The sequence below is a fragment of the Takifugu rubripes genome, chromosome 20 (genome assembly GCF_901000725.2).
Source record: "Takifugu rubripes chromosome 20, fTakRub1.2, whole genome shotgun sequence".
In the NCBI taxonomy this organism is placed as follows: domain Eukaryota; kingdom Metazoa; phylum Chordata; class Actinopteri; order Tetraodontiformes; family Tetraodontidae; genus Takifugu; species Takifugu rubripes.
Genome location: NC_042304.1, coordinates 9,346,637 through 9,362,627, shown reverse-complemented (window position 1 = coordinate 9,362,627; position 15,991 = coordinate 9,346,637). Strand labels below are relative to the sequence as shown.

General features: G+C 44.2%; 2 protein-coding genes across 2 annotated transcripts; both read left to right on the top strand.

Moving 5' to 3' along the window:
• Nucleotides 1-34: 34 nt before the first annotated feature.
• On the top strand, nucleotides 35-7,525 carry matk (megakaryocyte-associated tyrosine kinase). Its single transcript, XM_003974193.3, has 14 exons — nucleotides 35-242; nucleotides 328-414; nucleotides 500-550; nucleotides 862-975; nucleotides 1,072-1,187; nucleotides 1,412-1,631; nucleotides 2,221-2,314; nucleotides 2,392-2,457; nucleotides 2,533-2,632; nucleotides 2,705-2,789; nucleotides 3,075-3,148; nucleotides 3,234-3,429; nucleotides 3,549-3,635; nucleotides 5,256-7,525. Exons 4-14 carry the CDS (start codon nucleotides 862-864, stop codon nucleotides 5,421-5,423), a joined length of 1,320 nt encoding a protein of 439 aa, XP_003974242.2. The 5' UTR covers nucleotides 35-242; nucleotides 328-414; nucleotides 500-550; the 3' UTR covers nucleotides 5,424-7,525.
• Nucleotides 7,526-9,996: 2,471 nt separating this feature from the next.
• rx1 (retinal homeobox gene 1) lies at nucleotides 9,997-15,991 on the top strand. The gene is made up of 4 exons (XM_003974173.2): nucleotides 9,997-10,222; nucleotides 10,736-11,060; nucleotides 12,870-13,123; nucleotides 13,615-15,991. The coding sequence occupies exons 2-4, from the start codon at nucleotides 10,751-10,753 to the stop codon at nucleotides 14,101-14,103; spliced, it is 1,053 nt and encodes a 350-aa protein (XP_003974222.1). The 5' UTR covers nucleotides 9,997-10,222; nucleotides 10,736-10,750; the 3' UTR covers nucleotides 14,104-15,991.

Below are 15,991 nucleotides of genomic sequence, written 5' to 3'. Positions count from 1 at the left end.
GTCACCTCATGAAATGTAAATGACATTCCCAAGTATTGAGGAAGTGTCGTAGCAGACTGATGTCAGACGCCACACAGCAGCCGCCGAGCGTCTGAGCTGAGACGATATCGAGGAAGTGCGTTCCTGCAGGGCTGTTGTCTGTATAAATGTGGTGGATCCCCAGGATGGTTTCTAGTGCTGGTTCTTTCTGAGGGTTTTCTGAAACATCTCCTGTCCTGAAGAGTCTACCCAGAGAGCTGCAGGTACTGAAACATTCATGTGGACCAGAAACTAGAGCGATCACGCTGTCCTGCTTCTTCCATTAATGGACTTTATCGTTATTTTCAGTCAAAGTGAGTAGAGCAGCAGTTCTGTCACAGGTTCCCAGCACTGCCTCGTCTTTACAGTCTGCAGTTTAAAATTGAAACAAAAGTAGTGAGTATTCTTTAAATACCGTGCAGATTTTTCTGGTCATTTACTGGTCGTTTTACCCGTGATATTCTCTGACTTTGTGGCAAAGCTCGAAACCTGGATCCAGGGAATTTAATACGCTGACGACTCCCAAGTGAAGGTAATTTAAAGGAGTTTTCTATTTTCCCCATTTATAGTAGTTAATGCAAGATAATTGTCCTCTATAATAAATAATAGTAATAAATATGATGAATACATATATATATATATATATATATATATATATATAAATAATAAATGTTACTAAACTGGCACCTCGTGAAACAACTTGATGTGTAAAATAACGATAAAATGTCACAATTGAACCAAACCAGAGTTCAATTCATAGTTCATAAGTTCCGTTGAGTTGACGATTCCTGTTTGAATGAGAAACGAGTGCACAGGGACTTCAGAGGTGCTCTGTCTTTGCAGATGAGCTGGTCTGCCGGGACTCAGTGTGTGGCCAAGCGGCACCACACCAAGCCCAAATCAGGAGAACTGGCCTACAGCAAAGGAGAAATCCTTACCATCTTGGACGAGAGTGAGGTAGCGTCAGATTTTTATTGTAATATCACAGCTATTCAATAGAGAGAATTATTATTTTTCCACATTTGACAGACTTTTATCACTCTCCTTTTTCAGAAGAAAGGATATTACAGAGCCAAACATAACACGACAGGAGAGGAAGGGCTCATAAACTCTGCGAATGTTCGTGAACGCCACGCACTACGGGTGGTTCCCAGCCTCAGCCTCATGCCGTATGTCATGTTGCTGTGTGTCAAGTTCAGAAACTGTGTGGGTGTGTTTTTGTCAGCAGGAGGAACTTCTAATCTTGTGCTCATGACAAAGCATCATGAGCACAGAGTACGGATGTGCAACAAAACAATTTTGCAGAACTACTATAGTTGATCAGTCATTTTTTCCCCATCTAATATGTATAAATAGATTCTTTCACACACTTCTTTGCTGTTTGTCACTGTAGCTGGTTTCATGGGAAGATCTCTGGACCTGAGGCGGCATGTAAGCTGCAGCCAGCTGAAGATGGCCTGTTTCTGGTCAGAGAGTCCATTCGTCACCCCGGCGACTACGTCCTGTGCGTCAGTTTCTCGGGCGACGTCATCCATTACAGGATTATTTATCAAGATAACAAGCTCACCATTGACAACAAGCAGCATTTCTACAACCTCATTGACATGGTGGAGGTACGACATTCAGCTGACTGTTGCTGTCTTGGGGCTCATCCTCATGGACTTATATATCCAAATATTAAAAGTGTTTCAAAAAATAAAGTTAAAATACCTCCTCACCCCATACTGTAGCAAAGAAGTCCATTTGGTCAACCAAAGTTAATTCAGGGTAGGACGGTAAATAACTCCACTATGAGCCTGGGCCTCATTCCGACTGTAAAAAAAAAAAAAGGTCAGGATCTTCAAACTCCTCATTGCTAAATGTACATAACACAATGGCAGAGCAGTTATTGTGTGTCTCACACCAGTAAAAATATACTGGTCTTTGATGTGTGAGAATAGGGCTAGTTGTCACAGGAAAACTGCTTAACCACAACCTATTCCTGGTGTGTGTGTTCAGCCAAGGATGACAAAATATAGCTTATCAGTGAGCCACAGAAGTGTCATGGCCGAGCAGTTTTGGGGTTGGGGGCAGGACAACAATGAGAAGAAGAAGAATTTTATTGATTTTATAGTGTGTCCTTGTATTCATGCCAAAGGGAAACAATGTTTATGATCAGGAATTAGACGTGGTTAGTGAGTGTTGTTGTTTCCTTTTGTCCAGTTTTATTCCAAGAACAAAGGCTCCATTGCTACAACTCTTCTAAAACCAAAACCAAAACAAGGAGCCAAGTCAGCTGAACTGGAGCTGTCTAAAAGTGAGACCTCAGGACAATGTTGTGGCCTTTTTCCACTTCTCAGCAGCGATGTTAATAACACTTCTCTGTCTCTCCAGACGGATGGCTGCTGGATATTAAAAAGCTTCAGCTTGGAGAGAAAATTGGAGATGGCGAGTTTGGAGGTGATCTTCAATTTTATTCAGTATTATTATAATGTTATTGTTGCCTTGACAAAAGCTGCTTATTCTGCATTGCAGCTGTTTATGAAGGAGAGTATATCGGCCAGCAGGTGGCAGTAAAGATCATCAAATGTGATGTCACAGCTCAGGCCTTCCTGCTGGAAACTGCAGTCATGACGTGAGTACGCTGAACTTTTCTGTTCCAGAAACCGATGTGACGTGAAATTCAGTGTTCTTTGCTCTTTTTCAGGAAGCTGCAGCACAAAAACCTGGTGCGGCTGCTCGGGGTCATTGCTCACAAAGGGCTGCATATCATCACGGAGCTGATGAAAAAGGTGCAGTGAACACACAAAACTTTGTGGAACCTGAGAGTTTGTTCTTGGTTGTGTCACAAAGCTCTGCCCTCTTTAGACAAAACCAAATATGATATTTTGTGGTTCTGTCCATCATTTTGAGGTTCATCAAGAAAATTCTGATGCTTTTATTTTTAGTCAGAGCGGAACCAACTTTGTGACTCATATTCCTTCTTATCATTGGGAACTTCTATGATTGTGAAACTCTGCTCATCCTCCTGGGGAAGGCACTGATACACGCTCATGTCTGTGTTGATTGTGTTTCAGGGAAACCTGGTTAACTTTCTCAGGACCAGGGGACGTTCCCTTGTCCCAACACTTCAGCTGCTGCGCTTTGCCCTGTGGGTTCATTTGTGAATTTCACACGCAAATTGAATTTAATAACTCATCAGACTGTGTGATAACGGCTGGTGTGTGTTTTCTTAGCGACGTGTGTGAAGGGATGGAGTACCTGGAGTCCAAGAAGCTGGTTCACAGAGATTTGGCAGCTCGTAACGTGCTGGTCTCTGACGACATTGTGGCAAAGGTCAGCGATTTTGGTCTGACTAAGGCGGACTCAAAGGTGTCAGATGATGCCAAACTGCCAGTCAAATGGACGGCCCCAGAAGCTCTCAAGAAAGAGGTTTGTTGTGAGCAGCTGGATCGGCCAGGTTCTCCACCACCTGTTACCACATCTTTATGATGCTCAGTTTTAATATTGGTTTACATTGGATTTTGTTTGTTTTTGTGCCCATGATGAAGAAATTGTCTACAAAGTCTGATGTCTGGAGCTATGGCATTCTGCTGTGGGAGATCTTCTCTTATGGTCGTCAACCGTACCCTAAGATGGTGCGTATGGAGCCAACATATGTTACTGTAGCTTGTTTTGTTTTGTCTCTATATGTCTGTTGTGTTGTGTGTGTGTGTGTGTGTGTGTGTGCCAGAGAAGGTGACATATGCACCATTAGATATGCTGTCAGCATTCTCCCGTCTGGGGACTTTAGCCCATCTACCTGAACAAGGCCGAAATGACAAACCATTTTTACCCCTCCGAGTTCCTGTGATCTTAAAGAACCAGGAAGCTAAGACTTCCTTTCCCCGAATCAAACAGGAAAAACTTTGTTATGCAACTTTTTAAGTTTGGATTTAACTTCCCGGGCTAGTCACAGGTGACGTATCGGAAAGGCTTCTCGGTCAAGATTCACCACAAGACGATTATCTGGATTGACGTACTGTGTCTGAGCAGGAAGCCAACTTAGTAGTGGCATGTTGGTGGTATCTAGACTGTTGCTGGACTTGTGATGAGATAACCCGTAGAAATAATCTTATTGGTCTCAGTAAAACCTTAATCTGCTTGATAATTTATTCTGTTGTTGGTAAGAGGAAGGTAATCTTTACCTTACCACCTACGCCTACATTTAAGCGGCTACTAACAGGCTAAAGCAGAGGGACCCGATTTTGTCGTCATACAGAGACCCAGTCAGGGTAGAGGACCAAACTACGTGCACACAGATCTGCTTGTCATAATCTGTTTTGGTTAATCCCTTCTTCCCGAGTGCAGACGTGATTTGCATCTTCAAGAGCAGGCCGTCGAGGATTGATGTCTGATGATGAGGCAGCTTTAATCAAAGGGATAATTAGAGCCACTCAGCATTAAGGTGTGTCATTTGTACGTTAATTCAGCCGGTGTCCCTTTAAGTGCTGATTATTTGGCAATTACAGCCTGTTTAGGTGTGTGTGTGTGTGTGTGTGTGTGTGTGTGTGTGTGTGTGTGTGTGTGTGGGTGTGTGTGGGTGTGTGTGTGTGTGTGTGTGTGTGTGTGTGTGTGTGTGTGTGTGTGCGTGGGTGTGGGTGTGGGTGTGGGTGTGTGTGGTGTGTGGGTGTGTGTGTGTGTGTGTGTAAAGATTGAGGACCAGGATACACATCTCTACAAGCAAAGTGAGGATGTTTTGTCTAGTCTCATTAATTTCAAATATCTACTTGTGGGTTAAGACTTGGTTTTAAGTTCAGAACTGGGGTTCGATCAAGGGTAGAGTTGGAGATAGACATTTGGTTGGGGTGTGGGGCTAAGGAATGCATTCTTTCTATGAAAGTCCTCATGAAGAAGTACAAAGATGAGAAAAGCGTTCATATTTAGTTTTTTGTTGAAAGGTTCAATGGGGAAGATTTTAAATAATCCAATATATAACATAATATGCATGGACATGCTTCTGGTTTGAATGTAAGAGGTCGAGATTCAAAGTGTTAATTGTCATACAAACGTCTGCATCGGAAGCACTTGTACTTGTTTCTGCTGTGGAAATATCTCTCCTGCTGTAGGTTTTCACTCTTAGGACGGATCTTTGTCTTCGTGTTATTGGGGTTTCTTTCCTCACACCCAGTTGCAACTAGATTTCCAACACTGGCCCTGAAATTCCAGTCAGCACAAACTCAGAGCTGCTCTGCTCTCTGTTCCTTCTGCTCTTGTAGTCTCTCAAGGAGGTGAAGGAGGGAGTGGAGGCAGGTTATCGCATGGAGGCTCCAGAAGACTGCCCCCCTGCTGTGTACACCCTGATGAGGACCTGCTGGGAGCAGGACCCCCGCAGGAGACCCACCTTCCACAAACTGAGAGAGAAACTGGAGCAGGAGATCAGTTGACTGGCTCCAGGCCCGGCGTCGGCGTTCACACAAGTGGTCAAACCCGGACCGGGTATTTGCTTGGACATCATAATGACGTTCAGAAGCGAAGCACTGGATGATGCTGTCGCTGGTTCATGAGGCCCTACTGCCTGAGCCCACGCACAATTCTGCCATCACCACCTAAATCACCAAGTAAAGGGCACCACGTGTCTATAAAACATGGGGATGGACCGTTGCTTGATAAAAACACAAGTTTAGTTTTACTGTTTAAAATAATGGGTGGGAGTGGCCTGTTCCTCTTACTTCAGTCTACCACAAGAAGGAATCAAAATGCTTATCCTTTGTTTTCAGCACCTATAATTATTTAATTGAATCTTAAGGTTCTGAGTTTGACATGTTAAAAACAATATCAAACGATGTAAAAAGTCCAGCGCCCAACGACTGATCGACATCGTTGTCCAACGGTCTTGCATCGCCGGTCAGCTGTCACCTAAACACCTCCAATGGAATAAGATCACATAGTGTTGGAGAATGCTCCCCAGGGAGGGAGGAACAAAACTCTGCTCAGCTTGGAGCTTGTTCTTCAGCCAGTGGAGCGGGTTGTGTCCTTCGAACATGCTCGGAAACAGCTAATTGAGCTATTCCACAGATGACCTCTGACCTCTATGTAGATCAGGTCATTAAGAGCTGATAGGACATACAGTATATTGATGATGTAATACACCTTTAGAGAGGACAATAGAAATCTGTCTGTCATCCTCTTGATCAGAACCGCCTCAGATGAGCGTCCGGGCCCGAACCACATCCACATCAGCTGTGGCGCCGAGCGTGGACAAGAGCAGTTTTAACTCTGGGACAGAGGGACAGAGTGTCCTGGCACCAGCGCACCATCAGCCAGATTGGTCCTTCCGCTATATTGATTTGCATTTTCAGATTTATCCAGGACTTAATCACAGATCAGTCAAATCTGCTTGTAGCAATATGTCATGGACACACGGCTTAGCGAGACAAACACTAGAGGATTTGGCTGCAAATGTAGTGGAGAATTCGGTTGAGATGCGTCTCGGCGATATGCTGCAGATGTCACTGGGATTTCTATTTTATTCTTTGACGGTTAAAGCACAGTCGCATTTTGACTTTCATCTCAGCCTTTATCAGGGTTTTGAGACTAGCGCCCATCTTTTATTCTTCCTCGCTGTTCTCTCCCCCCCCCCCATCCCCCGTCTCTCTCTTCAGCAGGTACAGATGATTATTTTACACGTGCGGTTTCTTGTTCTGTTTACTTGCGTGTAACTCAATCATCAATTAACAGGACGTGATTGTCGGTTATCTATTATAGAACAACGCCGATGCGCCGCAGTTATAAACGAGACCTCCTTTGTTCAAGATTGTTATCACGTCACAAAGACCAAATTAAAGATGTCATCGGGTTTAAGCCTGGTATTTGTCTTGGTCCCAGGAGACGGAGCCTGAATTGAGGCTTGATCATCCGTCACTTGTTCTGGTCATGGGTGAGGCTCTGCTCTCTGCTGGGACTGGCAGCAATCTTCTGTACAGAGATTTAAAATAGGAACAAACGATGATAATAAAACATGTTCCGTTTGATGTGGATTGCAATATGTGGGGAGGGGGAAAGGCAGCAGGGTTCATAGGTCAAAGCCTGATTATCTGCGTTAACGGCTGTGCTGGCGGTTCCTGTTCCACACAAATACCTGTTAACCTGGTTATAATTTAAAGACAAGTAACTTGCTTGTTGGTGGATTTTATTGGCTTTTCATAATTTTTAAATGCACTTTAGTACATGGTTTTATTTCTTTTTTTGGATTTTGGACATTATTGCTAACAGTAATCAAGTCATTAACCATTTAAACCCGAGTAAAAATAAAGACACTGGAGCTATTTGAGTTCAGGTTAATCAGAATATATTCAACACATTGTTAATTCGTAACTAAGGACTGTTTTAAAAGCGCACGTTATAATACACATGTGTATTCTTCAACTGCCGGGACTGTCAGGCTATTTAAAGGACTTATGAGGATAATGTGAGCAGAGAAATATCAAAAATGAATCACTAAAGCCATTGTCGGCCATGTTTTGTTTTTTCAATCTGATTGCCGATTTAAAAAAAAAAAAAAAAAGTCACGTAAATAACCATAAATCTACTAAATTAAATACATCCTTAGTGTTTGCCTCCTCTGTGCAGCAATGATGCCTAAAAATATTATACCTTTAAGTATACCTTAATTTTTCCCTCCACCTGCGGAAAAGAGGTGAAATGTACAAAAGCTGCTGTGATGGTTTCACGTTGGTGTGGTGAGGACTCAGCAGCAGGAGGAAGAGGAAGGTTCTGTCCTGGAGGCCTCTTTCTGGTCAGAAGTCACCCAGGCTGCCTGTTCCTTAGATTATTTAAAGCTCGGAGCGTCATATAGCCGCCAGGAATTGGGTCAGGCCTGGCACACACGTCATCAATGGCCTCTGTTTTAATATGGACCGGTAAAGATAACGGGCTTTGACATCAATTACATCATCGTGCCTAGAAAGGAAATTAGCACTTTGCTGGTTCCTAATAGATGAAAATATGAATTTAACAACTGGGGCATATTCTATGATAGTTGTCCCCTTTGTCACCCCATCCAAGGAAGTGCCCATGTGTGGACGCTCCTGAACTGGAATAATCCCAGCTTCATCTAGACATGCATAAAGACTTTTGCAAGTCTTTATTCATGTCATAAAGTCATAAAGACTTTGGCAGATGATAAAACCTCCTCGTGTGTATTCGTGTCAGTGTGGATGATGAAACCATTCGTCCCATATTCAGGGACATCAACAGACTGGAAGGACACAAAGTGAGGAATTCCTGCTTCAGAAGAGTTGAGCTTTGTCATGTGAGATGAACCCAAATAAAGTAGAATCTCCATAAAACTCCATCTGGGATCAAGTCATGTAATCACGTTGCAGGTATGCAGGTGGCTTCAGGTCCTCGTGGTCAGGAGGGGGTTTCTGTTCCAGGACTGGTCACATCTGGACTGATGTTCTGGGCTAGTAGATCAGATATAGACAGCCGCTCCACTGGACCATCCCTGATGTGAGGTGTGATCGATTTGAGTTGATTCCCGGAGCTCTGTGGAGTTCAGCAGGAGCAACAGCCATGCTGATAGGAAGGTCTGACATCTGACAGCTTTATAACATTCAAAGTGGGTTTCCCACCCAAGAGAAGCTGATCATGCTGTCATCTCTCTCTCTCTCTCTCTCACCCATCTTTTTCTCTCACCCCTTTCACTTCCCCCTCTCTCTCCCCCCCCCCCCCCCCCCCCCACCCTATCCCTCCCCCCAGTAAGCGGACACTGCATTTACACATTAGCTGCTTTTGCCTTTAATAGGATCAGATCATCTGACAGAAGTAAGCAGCTTGATAACTATACCCCCCACGCCCCCGCTTACCCAATTTACACTCAATTTGGAAATAAACTATAATGATGCCAGAATTTCATTAAATTAATTAATGAACTTTGGGATTACATATTCTTGCTACTTGGAGTTTTCTAATGTGACCAGTATTTGAAACGATGCTGTCGCTGATATTCGTCAAAAACGTGTTTCAATGAAACTTTCAAAGGTAAATTATATTTCCTAACGGAGCATTTTTACAACCCTTATTTTAATAAGAAAAAAACAATTGGAATTATTTTCTCTGGTTTGGCCTGAGCCTTTATTGATTTCCCCCCATTAACGACTGAACCCACCAGTTTGCACATGAGCGTTTTCCTGACTTCAGCTTTAGATATGTTTGAGGTCACAGGAAATCTCTTTAGCGTCTTTAGAGTTGGACTGATTTTTGTGACACTAAGCCGGGGTCAGCCTGGAACAGCAGGCTCCACTGAATGGAAGTGATCAGTCTGCTGACACGTTTGGGATCCACACAACCCCCCTTTATTTATGCTTATAAAGAAATAATGACTCAGTAACCAGCGTTGATTATTCTGATCAAGTTCAATATCATTGGGGAAGTCCAATTTCTTCATTTTTGTGTAAATAATCTTGTAACAGCAATATATGTTTCATTTTACAGGCGTCTCTCCAGAAAATCAAGGTCACCTCAAAGAAGCACGATCACAGACAAATTATATATTAAATAAATAAAACAGATATAACTGGAAGTATACAGATGAACACAGAACAAAGAGATTCTAGAGAGAGTAAAGGTGCATTTGAGTTGTGATGCTGATGGACTCTTTTGATGTTGAGGTTATTGAAATACGCTCTGAAGTTGTAAAAAGAAAAGTCTGGGCATCATTAATGAAGGCCTCCTCCTTCTGTGTGTGCGTGCACGCCCGTGTGTGTGGGTGTGGGTGTGCGCGCGTGCATATGTGCGTGTGTATGTAGTGATTGGAAACACATTTAAAACAATTACTGACCAAAAAACCCCAGCTGTCAATCACTCTTAAAGGGGAAGGATTCCAATTAATATCCCTCTCTAATCTCCTCATTTCACCTCACCCCCCTCCGCTTTGTACACTCCTCTCTCCCCCCCCTCCCTCCCTCCCTCTCCCTCCTCCTTTTCTCTGGGTTGGAGCCCCTGCATGGCATCCAGGCACTGTTGCACTTCACTCTTGGTGGCTCCGGCCGGGTGCAAGTGAGCCAAAGATTCTCTGTCAGGATTTGTCCGTTTCAGAGGAAATACTAAAGGGGAAATGCAACGTGAGCATCGGCGGCTGAGAGAAGACGAGCAGCGCGCGTGCTTCTGGGAAGAGTGAAGCTGGAGAGGAACAGGTGGAGGAACCGCAACTTTTCCGTCTCATCACATTCACTCTCAAACGGTCAGAAAAAAGCCCGACACTTCTGGTATATTTGCCTGTTTACGCGTGTTTTAATTATGTCTTTTTTTAAAAGATAAATGTCACTAAGAAAAGGATTTGCTCCAGTTTTCTCTTATCTCATAGTGGTATTTTCTCACCTTGTCACAGGCTCACTGTGCCTGTTGGTGTTGCTTGAATGATTTTAATCCAGGAATCTGGGATCCAGGATCACTTTGATCTGATAAAACCCAGATGTAGACACAACATGGACAAAATTAATCACTTTTTTTTGTTTGTTTTCCCTCAGAATTGCTCATCTTGTTTTATAAAAACACCCAAAAAACACTTTCTATGCTAACACTGGCAGTAAGTTTTCGTGACGGCTGTAGATCCTCCGGAGGTCGGCTCGTGGCCCCCTGCTTTATTTGTGGGATAAGCATGTTTAGATGGCTAAGGAGGGGACAGACAGCCAACCAGGTGACCTCTGACTAACTCTTTCCTCCTGTACCCCCCCCACCCCCTTTACGGCTCCAGCGCCAGGACGCTCGGATGCATTTATCACTGGATACCATGAGCATGGTGGACGACAGCTGCTTGTCACCTAGCAACTTCCACGAGATGGGGAAAGGTGGGGGCATCGCTGCAGGGGGCCGCGTCCACAGCATTGATGTCATCCTGGGATTCAGCAAAGACCAGGAGGCCCTGCTCAGCCCGGCTGGGGTCCCACCGCCCCATAAAGTGGACATTGATAGCCTGGCAGAGCACGAGAAGCAGCAGGAGGCCTCGTCACACCCAACATACAGCGGGCACCTCTCCTCCCTGAGGAACGGCGGCGTCGATCAGCAGCAGCAGTATCACGGTGAGTCGGGCCTCCGATGCTGGGGGCGACCTGCTGGTACCACTGGGCGTCAGCAGCTGTGCCGTTTACACGTTATGACAGCGGGTTTGATTTCCAAATTCACCACTGAAATCATAATCTCTGAGGTGATCAGTTATCACCCACTATCACTGTTGCACAAATAAAATCACAAAAATGTGAATAAGTTGAGCATCCTGTGGTAAATCTGCAGAGCAGCTGAACAAATTTAAACCCGTAAAGAAGAAGAAACCATCAGGTGCCAGGGAGCGTCTCTCTGAGCCCCAGAAGGTTACAATTATTACTTTTGCTGTATTATTTAGACCATTTTGTGATGGATAAAAGCAAGTGAAAATACTGTGAAAAGGGGAAATTGTCTCCTTTGGTGTTCTGCAGGTAGAGCCTGTTAGATGAACGGTGGAGCTCAGATTGAGAGATCACAGGGAGGAAACAGAGGATGGTGAGGGGGCTTTATGTCCTCAAGCTCAATCTCCTCTCCTTGTGGAATTCCCATAAGCTTCTCCTCTGCCGGATTAGATTGTAGTGTAGCTCATTCGGAGGTTATTGTGAACGTTGGGTCTCGGATTCATCATGTTTAATCTGGAGCTATTTTAACACGCAGGAGCTGACAGGTGGTTGGCAATTTTTTTTTTTGGCACTGATAAACAAACAACAAAAAGAAAAAAGCAATTTCAAATCCAGCCACCGATTCCAACCAGATTTCTCTTGATCAGCGGCGATGACATCATGCTTTTGTCTGTGACCGTCCTGTGAAGTCAGCCGACTGAAGTTTCTCCCTGAATGAGCAACTCTTGTGTGTTTGGTGTCAGTCCCCCCATGCTGAGATGTTCTGTTCTAGTGGCTGATAAACAGCAGGCAGCCTTCAGACTAGCAGCTATGACGTTCTGTCAGGCCGAGAGCTGGTCACTGAACCGGACCTGACCTCTGCCTTTGTCCAGAGCATGGCCTTTGTCAAAGCTGCTTAATGAGAGGTAGATAAATGAAGCCCCATAAAATCCCCTCCTGGACCTGCTCTGCCTTTTTCTCCACTCCCATTTGCCAGTTGGACGTCCGTAACGACCGGGTCTTTTGTCTCCATCCTCACGTTTTGGCTGCAGAAGCGCGCTCACATCTGAAGTCAAGTCACTTTGGTTGCATCAAAGCAGAGTCAGTGACAGGAAGCCCTTCGTTCTGGTTTAATCTTAATCTAATAATTTAAAGGCCAAAGGGATGATAAAACAAGATGAAGTGACCCGGAGGCTACTAGACTAGAAAAAAGTTTGATTTAATTGCATTACCAAAGCAGAAACAAGGTCTTTCGATGCTCCAGAGGAGCAACTGGTGCTATCACGTATCCATCTGGTTGAGTTTTGACTCCTGAACACTATTTAATAAATTCTGCTGTGATTTAATGAGACAGAGAACCGAATTGTGTTTTATGGTAAATACTCGACAGGAACTGTGGGGCCTACAGTCCAGTTCATAAACAGAAAAGGAACAATCTTGTGTTCAATCATCTCCGTTGAGGACAGTTTACTTGGGAGAGGATAAATAGTGGTTAGAACTTTTCTAAATCTGATTAGGAATGTTTTTAAGCTTCAATGAAGTTCAGGGGATTGCTTGCTTCACTGGGCTACAGTAGCCTATTGTTGCATGTGTCAAACTGATGTCTGCTCTGCTGGAAAGTGAACATTTACATTCTTCATTTCAACGTAAGATTGGAAACTCTCCTTTCCCTTTCTCACTTTGATCGTCGGATTAGAATGATAATGGACGCAACATAAAACTTCCCTATTTGTCCCCCGGGAACAGATTCTGGACTGTTTGCGAACAAGTGCGAGGAAGAGCTGAGCGAGCTGAGGAAGAGCGTGGAGAGTGATGAAGGCAAGTCTCCGGAGTCCTGCAAGGACGACCAGCCCAAGAAGAAGCATCGACGCAACCGCACCACCTTCACCACCTACCAGCTGCACGAGCTGGAGCGCGCCTTTGAGAAGTCCCACTACCCGGACGTGTACAGCCGCGAGGAGCTCGCCATGAAGGTCAACCTCCCAGAGGTCCGCGTTCAGGTAGGAGGAATGTGTGAGCGTGCACAAATACGAGAAGTGAGTGTAAGTGAGTGCTGTTTAGTCTGGCAGAAGGATTATAAACTATAAAAAGGGGTTTGAAATTTTAAAACGTAGATGTGGAAGCCTCCAGAAGGTTTCCAAGATGCTGGAGGTTGATGCAGAACCCATAACCTTCTTCCATATTTCCTGAATTTGTTATTTATTTATTTATTTGCTAATTTGCAAGAATGATCATCCGAATATAGAATCTGCCACATCGATTGACCAAATCCTCTCCAAAAGCTGATGTTTTCTGCATCGCCGCTGTTGTGACACAGAATATTTTCAGAATATTTTGAGGTGAAAAGAACATCTTGATTACAGGTAGCTCTAATCTGATCAAATAATTTTAAAACAGACACATTAACGGCAAACGATTGCAAGGCCTCAACTTTACAAATAGCAAATATCTGATATATATATCTATAATCACACTTCATGTTGGCCCCCAGGTCTGGTTCCAGAACCGCAGGGCTAAGTGGCGTCGTCAGGAAAAGATGGACGCCAGCACCATGAAGCTCCACGACTCCCCCATGCTGTCTTTTAACCGTCCGACGCCAGTTCACACCAGCATGGCTCCCATGAGCAACTCCCTCCCCTTGGACCCTTGGCTGTCCTCTCCTCTTTCCAGCGCTACACCGGTCCACAGCATCCCCAGTTTCATGGGTCCAACTCAGGGCCTACAGCCCAGCTACCCCAGTCACGGCTTCCTCAACTCCACTCCTCATCCTCATTCCCATCCTCACGCTCACCCTCACTCTCATCCATCCATGGGCCAGGGAATGCAAAGCATGGCTCCTCCCCCTTACCAGTGTGCGGCCCCGTACCCTGAAAAGTACCCCGTAGAAGATGTGGACCAGCGCAGCTCGAGTATTGCCGCGCTGCGAATGAAAGCCAAGGAACACATCCAGTCTATGGACAAGACCTGGCAACCCATGTGACTAACCAACCTAGCGGCGGGGGACGCTGGAAAAGGGAGTAGGGATTTCTCTGGTGTCACGGTGACAGAGGTGGTTACCCGCAGAGCAACGCAAATGGATCTTGAGCTGATTATTTTGAGACTTTATTTGAAATTTGTTTCTCTTCTTTTTTGCCTCACCGACAGAAGAGAAGCGTGTATTCATGAAAAACTTCATTATAGACCAACAATAATTGTTTTTGGTGCAGTAGAGGAACGCGTCTTGGCATTTGCAGCTTGCACACCAGGAGGACAGGACAAGTTATTCCTAACCAGCAGAGTGAGGCCCGCTAACATCAGTCCTCAACCTTTCCCATTTTCTCTCTCTCTCTCTGCTGTTTGTGTTTTTTTACTAATTAATCCTATTGTAGTGTTTTCATGGGTCAGCAGAGTTGTGAATGAAAGTCCAGTCTCAATTTAACGCGAGAGCGGCTACATGAAGAAACGTGGCGTTTCCGAAAGCAAAGACAAGGCTCGATAATTTGTCGATTTTCTCAGAATTTGTCTTGTTTTTTGTCGTAACTGACTGGGGGGGGACCACTGAACCTTGAGCTAATGCACTCTGATATAACTGGATAAAGATGATAATTATGGAGCAGCAGTTTCCCTGGGAGACGGCCCTGACCTCTCGCACTGCTACAGACCACTGAGGGGTGGGAAAGTGTGCGACGGTCTTAGATGCAACGAGACTTTCCGTCAAACAGGAACAAAAACAACAACACAAAACTCTACGTTTCCTTTCCCAGGTGAAGACTGTTGGGTGGCTGAGTGAAAGGAAAAGAGCAGGGCCAGTGCAGACAATCCTGAAAAGTCTCCATATAAACAATATATTGTATTATATGATCCGAAGGTGATTTTCGGTACCATCTTAACAAGGTTTGGGCCCCTGGACAAAAGTAAGCAGATTAACCCTATTTTTGCTTGAGTGGCTGTTGGAGGTAAAAACTATTGGCAGCTCAGTGATGTGTACGTGCAGGGCAGAAGAAAGAGCCCCGTGTGACGCATCACCCCAAATTTAGACTTTGTTCGGCACAATTGTTCCAAGGAGTCTCCTTTGTTTGAAACCAACGAGGAAGGGGAGCGAGTTTAGGTTTCGCTAACTAGGCCCTTATAACCATCTCATCATTAAAGATTTTTCCCCTCACTCGAAGGAGGAGAACCACTGATTGTAGCTGCTGTGGCCATGAATGAAAAATGTTGGTCTTCACCATCCGCCGTGGTGTCGAGCTGTAGAAACGTGCGTCATGTGGGCTGTGTAAATAAATCCAGTTCTATTGGCTGTTAATACGTTTTCACAGCAGGTAGCATCTGCACATAACTGCACATAAGCATGCAAATAAAAGCAATAACCTCGTGTGATAACTTTTTGTCTTTGGAGAAAGGGGTTAGGTGGAAACCCTTCATCCTAAAGTGCAATTTCAGACTCCTTTTTGTTATTTTTATACCGGTTTTTCAAAAAGGACAGCAATTTCTTTTTTACTGCCCAGTAGTCGTGCTTTAACTACAGCTACACTAATCATTTCTGGAACCTTTTAAGTCCATAACTGTACTGCTCAGAGAGGGAAAATCTTTTTTTAAATACCTGTTTTGTGTTGTATGTTGACATTTTTTTTTTTTTTTTTTTTAAATGTTGTGTAGTATTAAGACTTTTTGGAACAAAAACAAGCCAAAGGTTAGATAACATAAAAATGCACTAGAAGTTTGACTATTTTAATAGTATTTTAATGTAAAAAAAAAAATGTTTGGGGGATGTTGTTAGCTACATGTTGTAGTTCTATCTGTTCTCACGTGTTTCTGTTTCTTTTTGATTTTCTGAATGTTAATTTTCTGGGGAGAGTGAAAATCTACTGGAAATAAATATAGTTTGATAG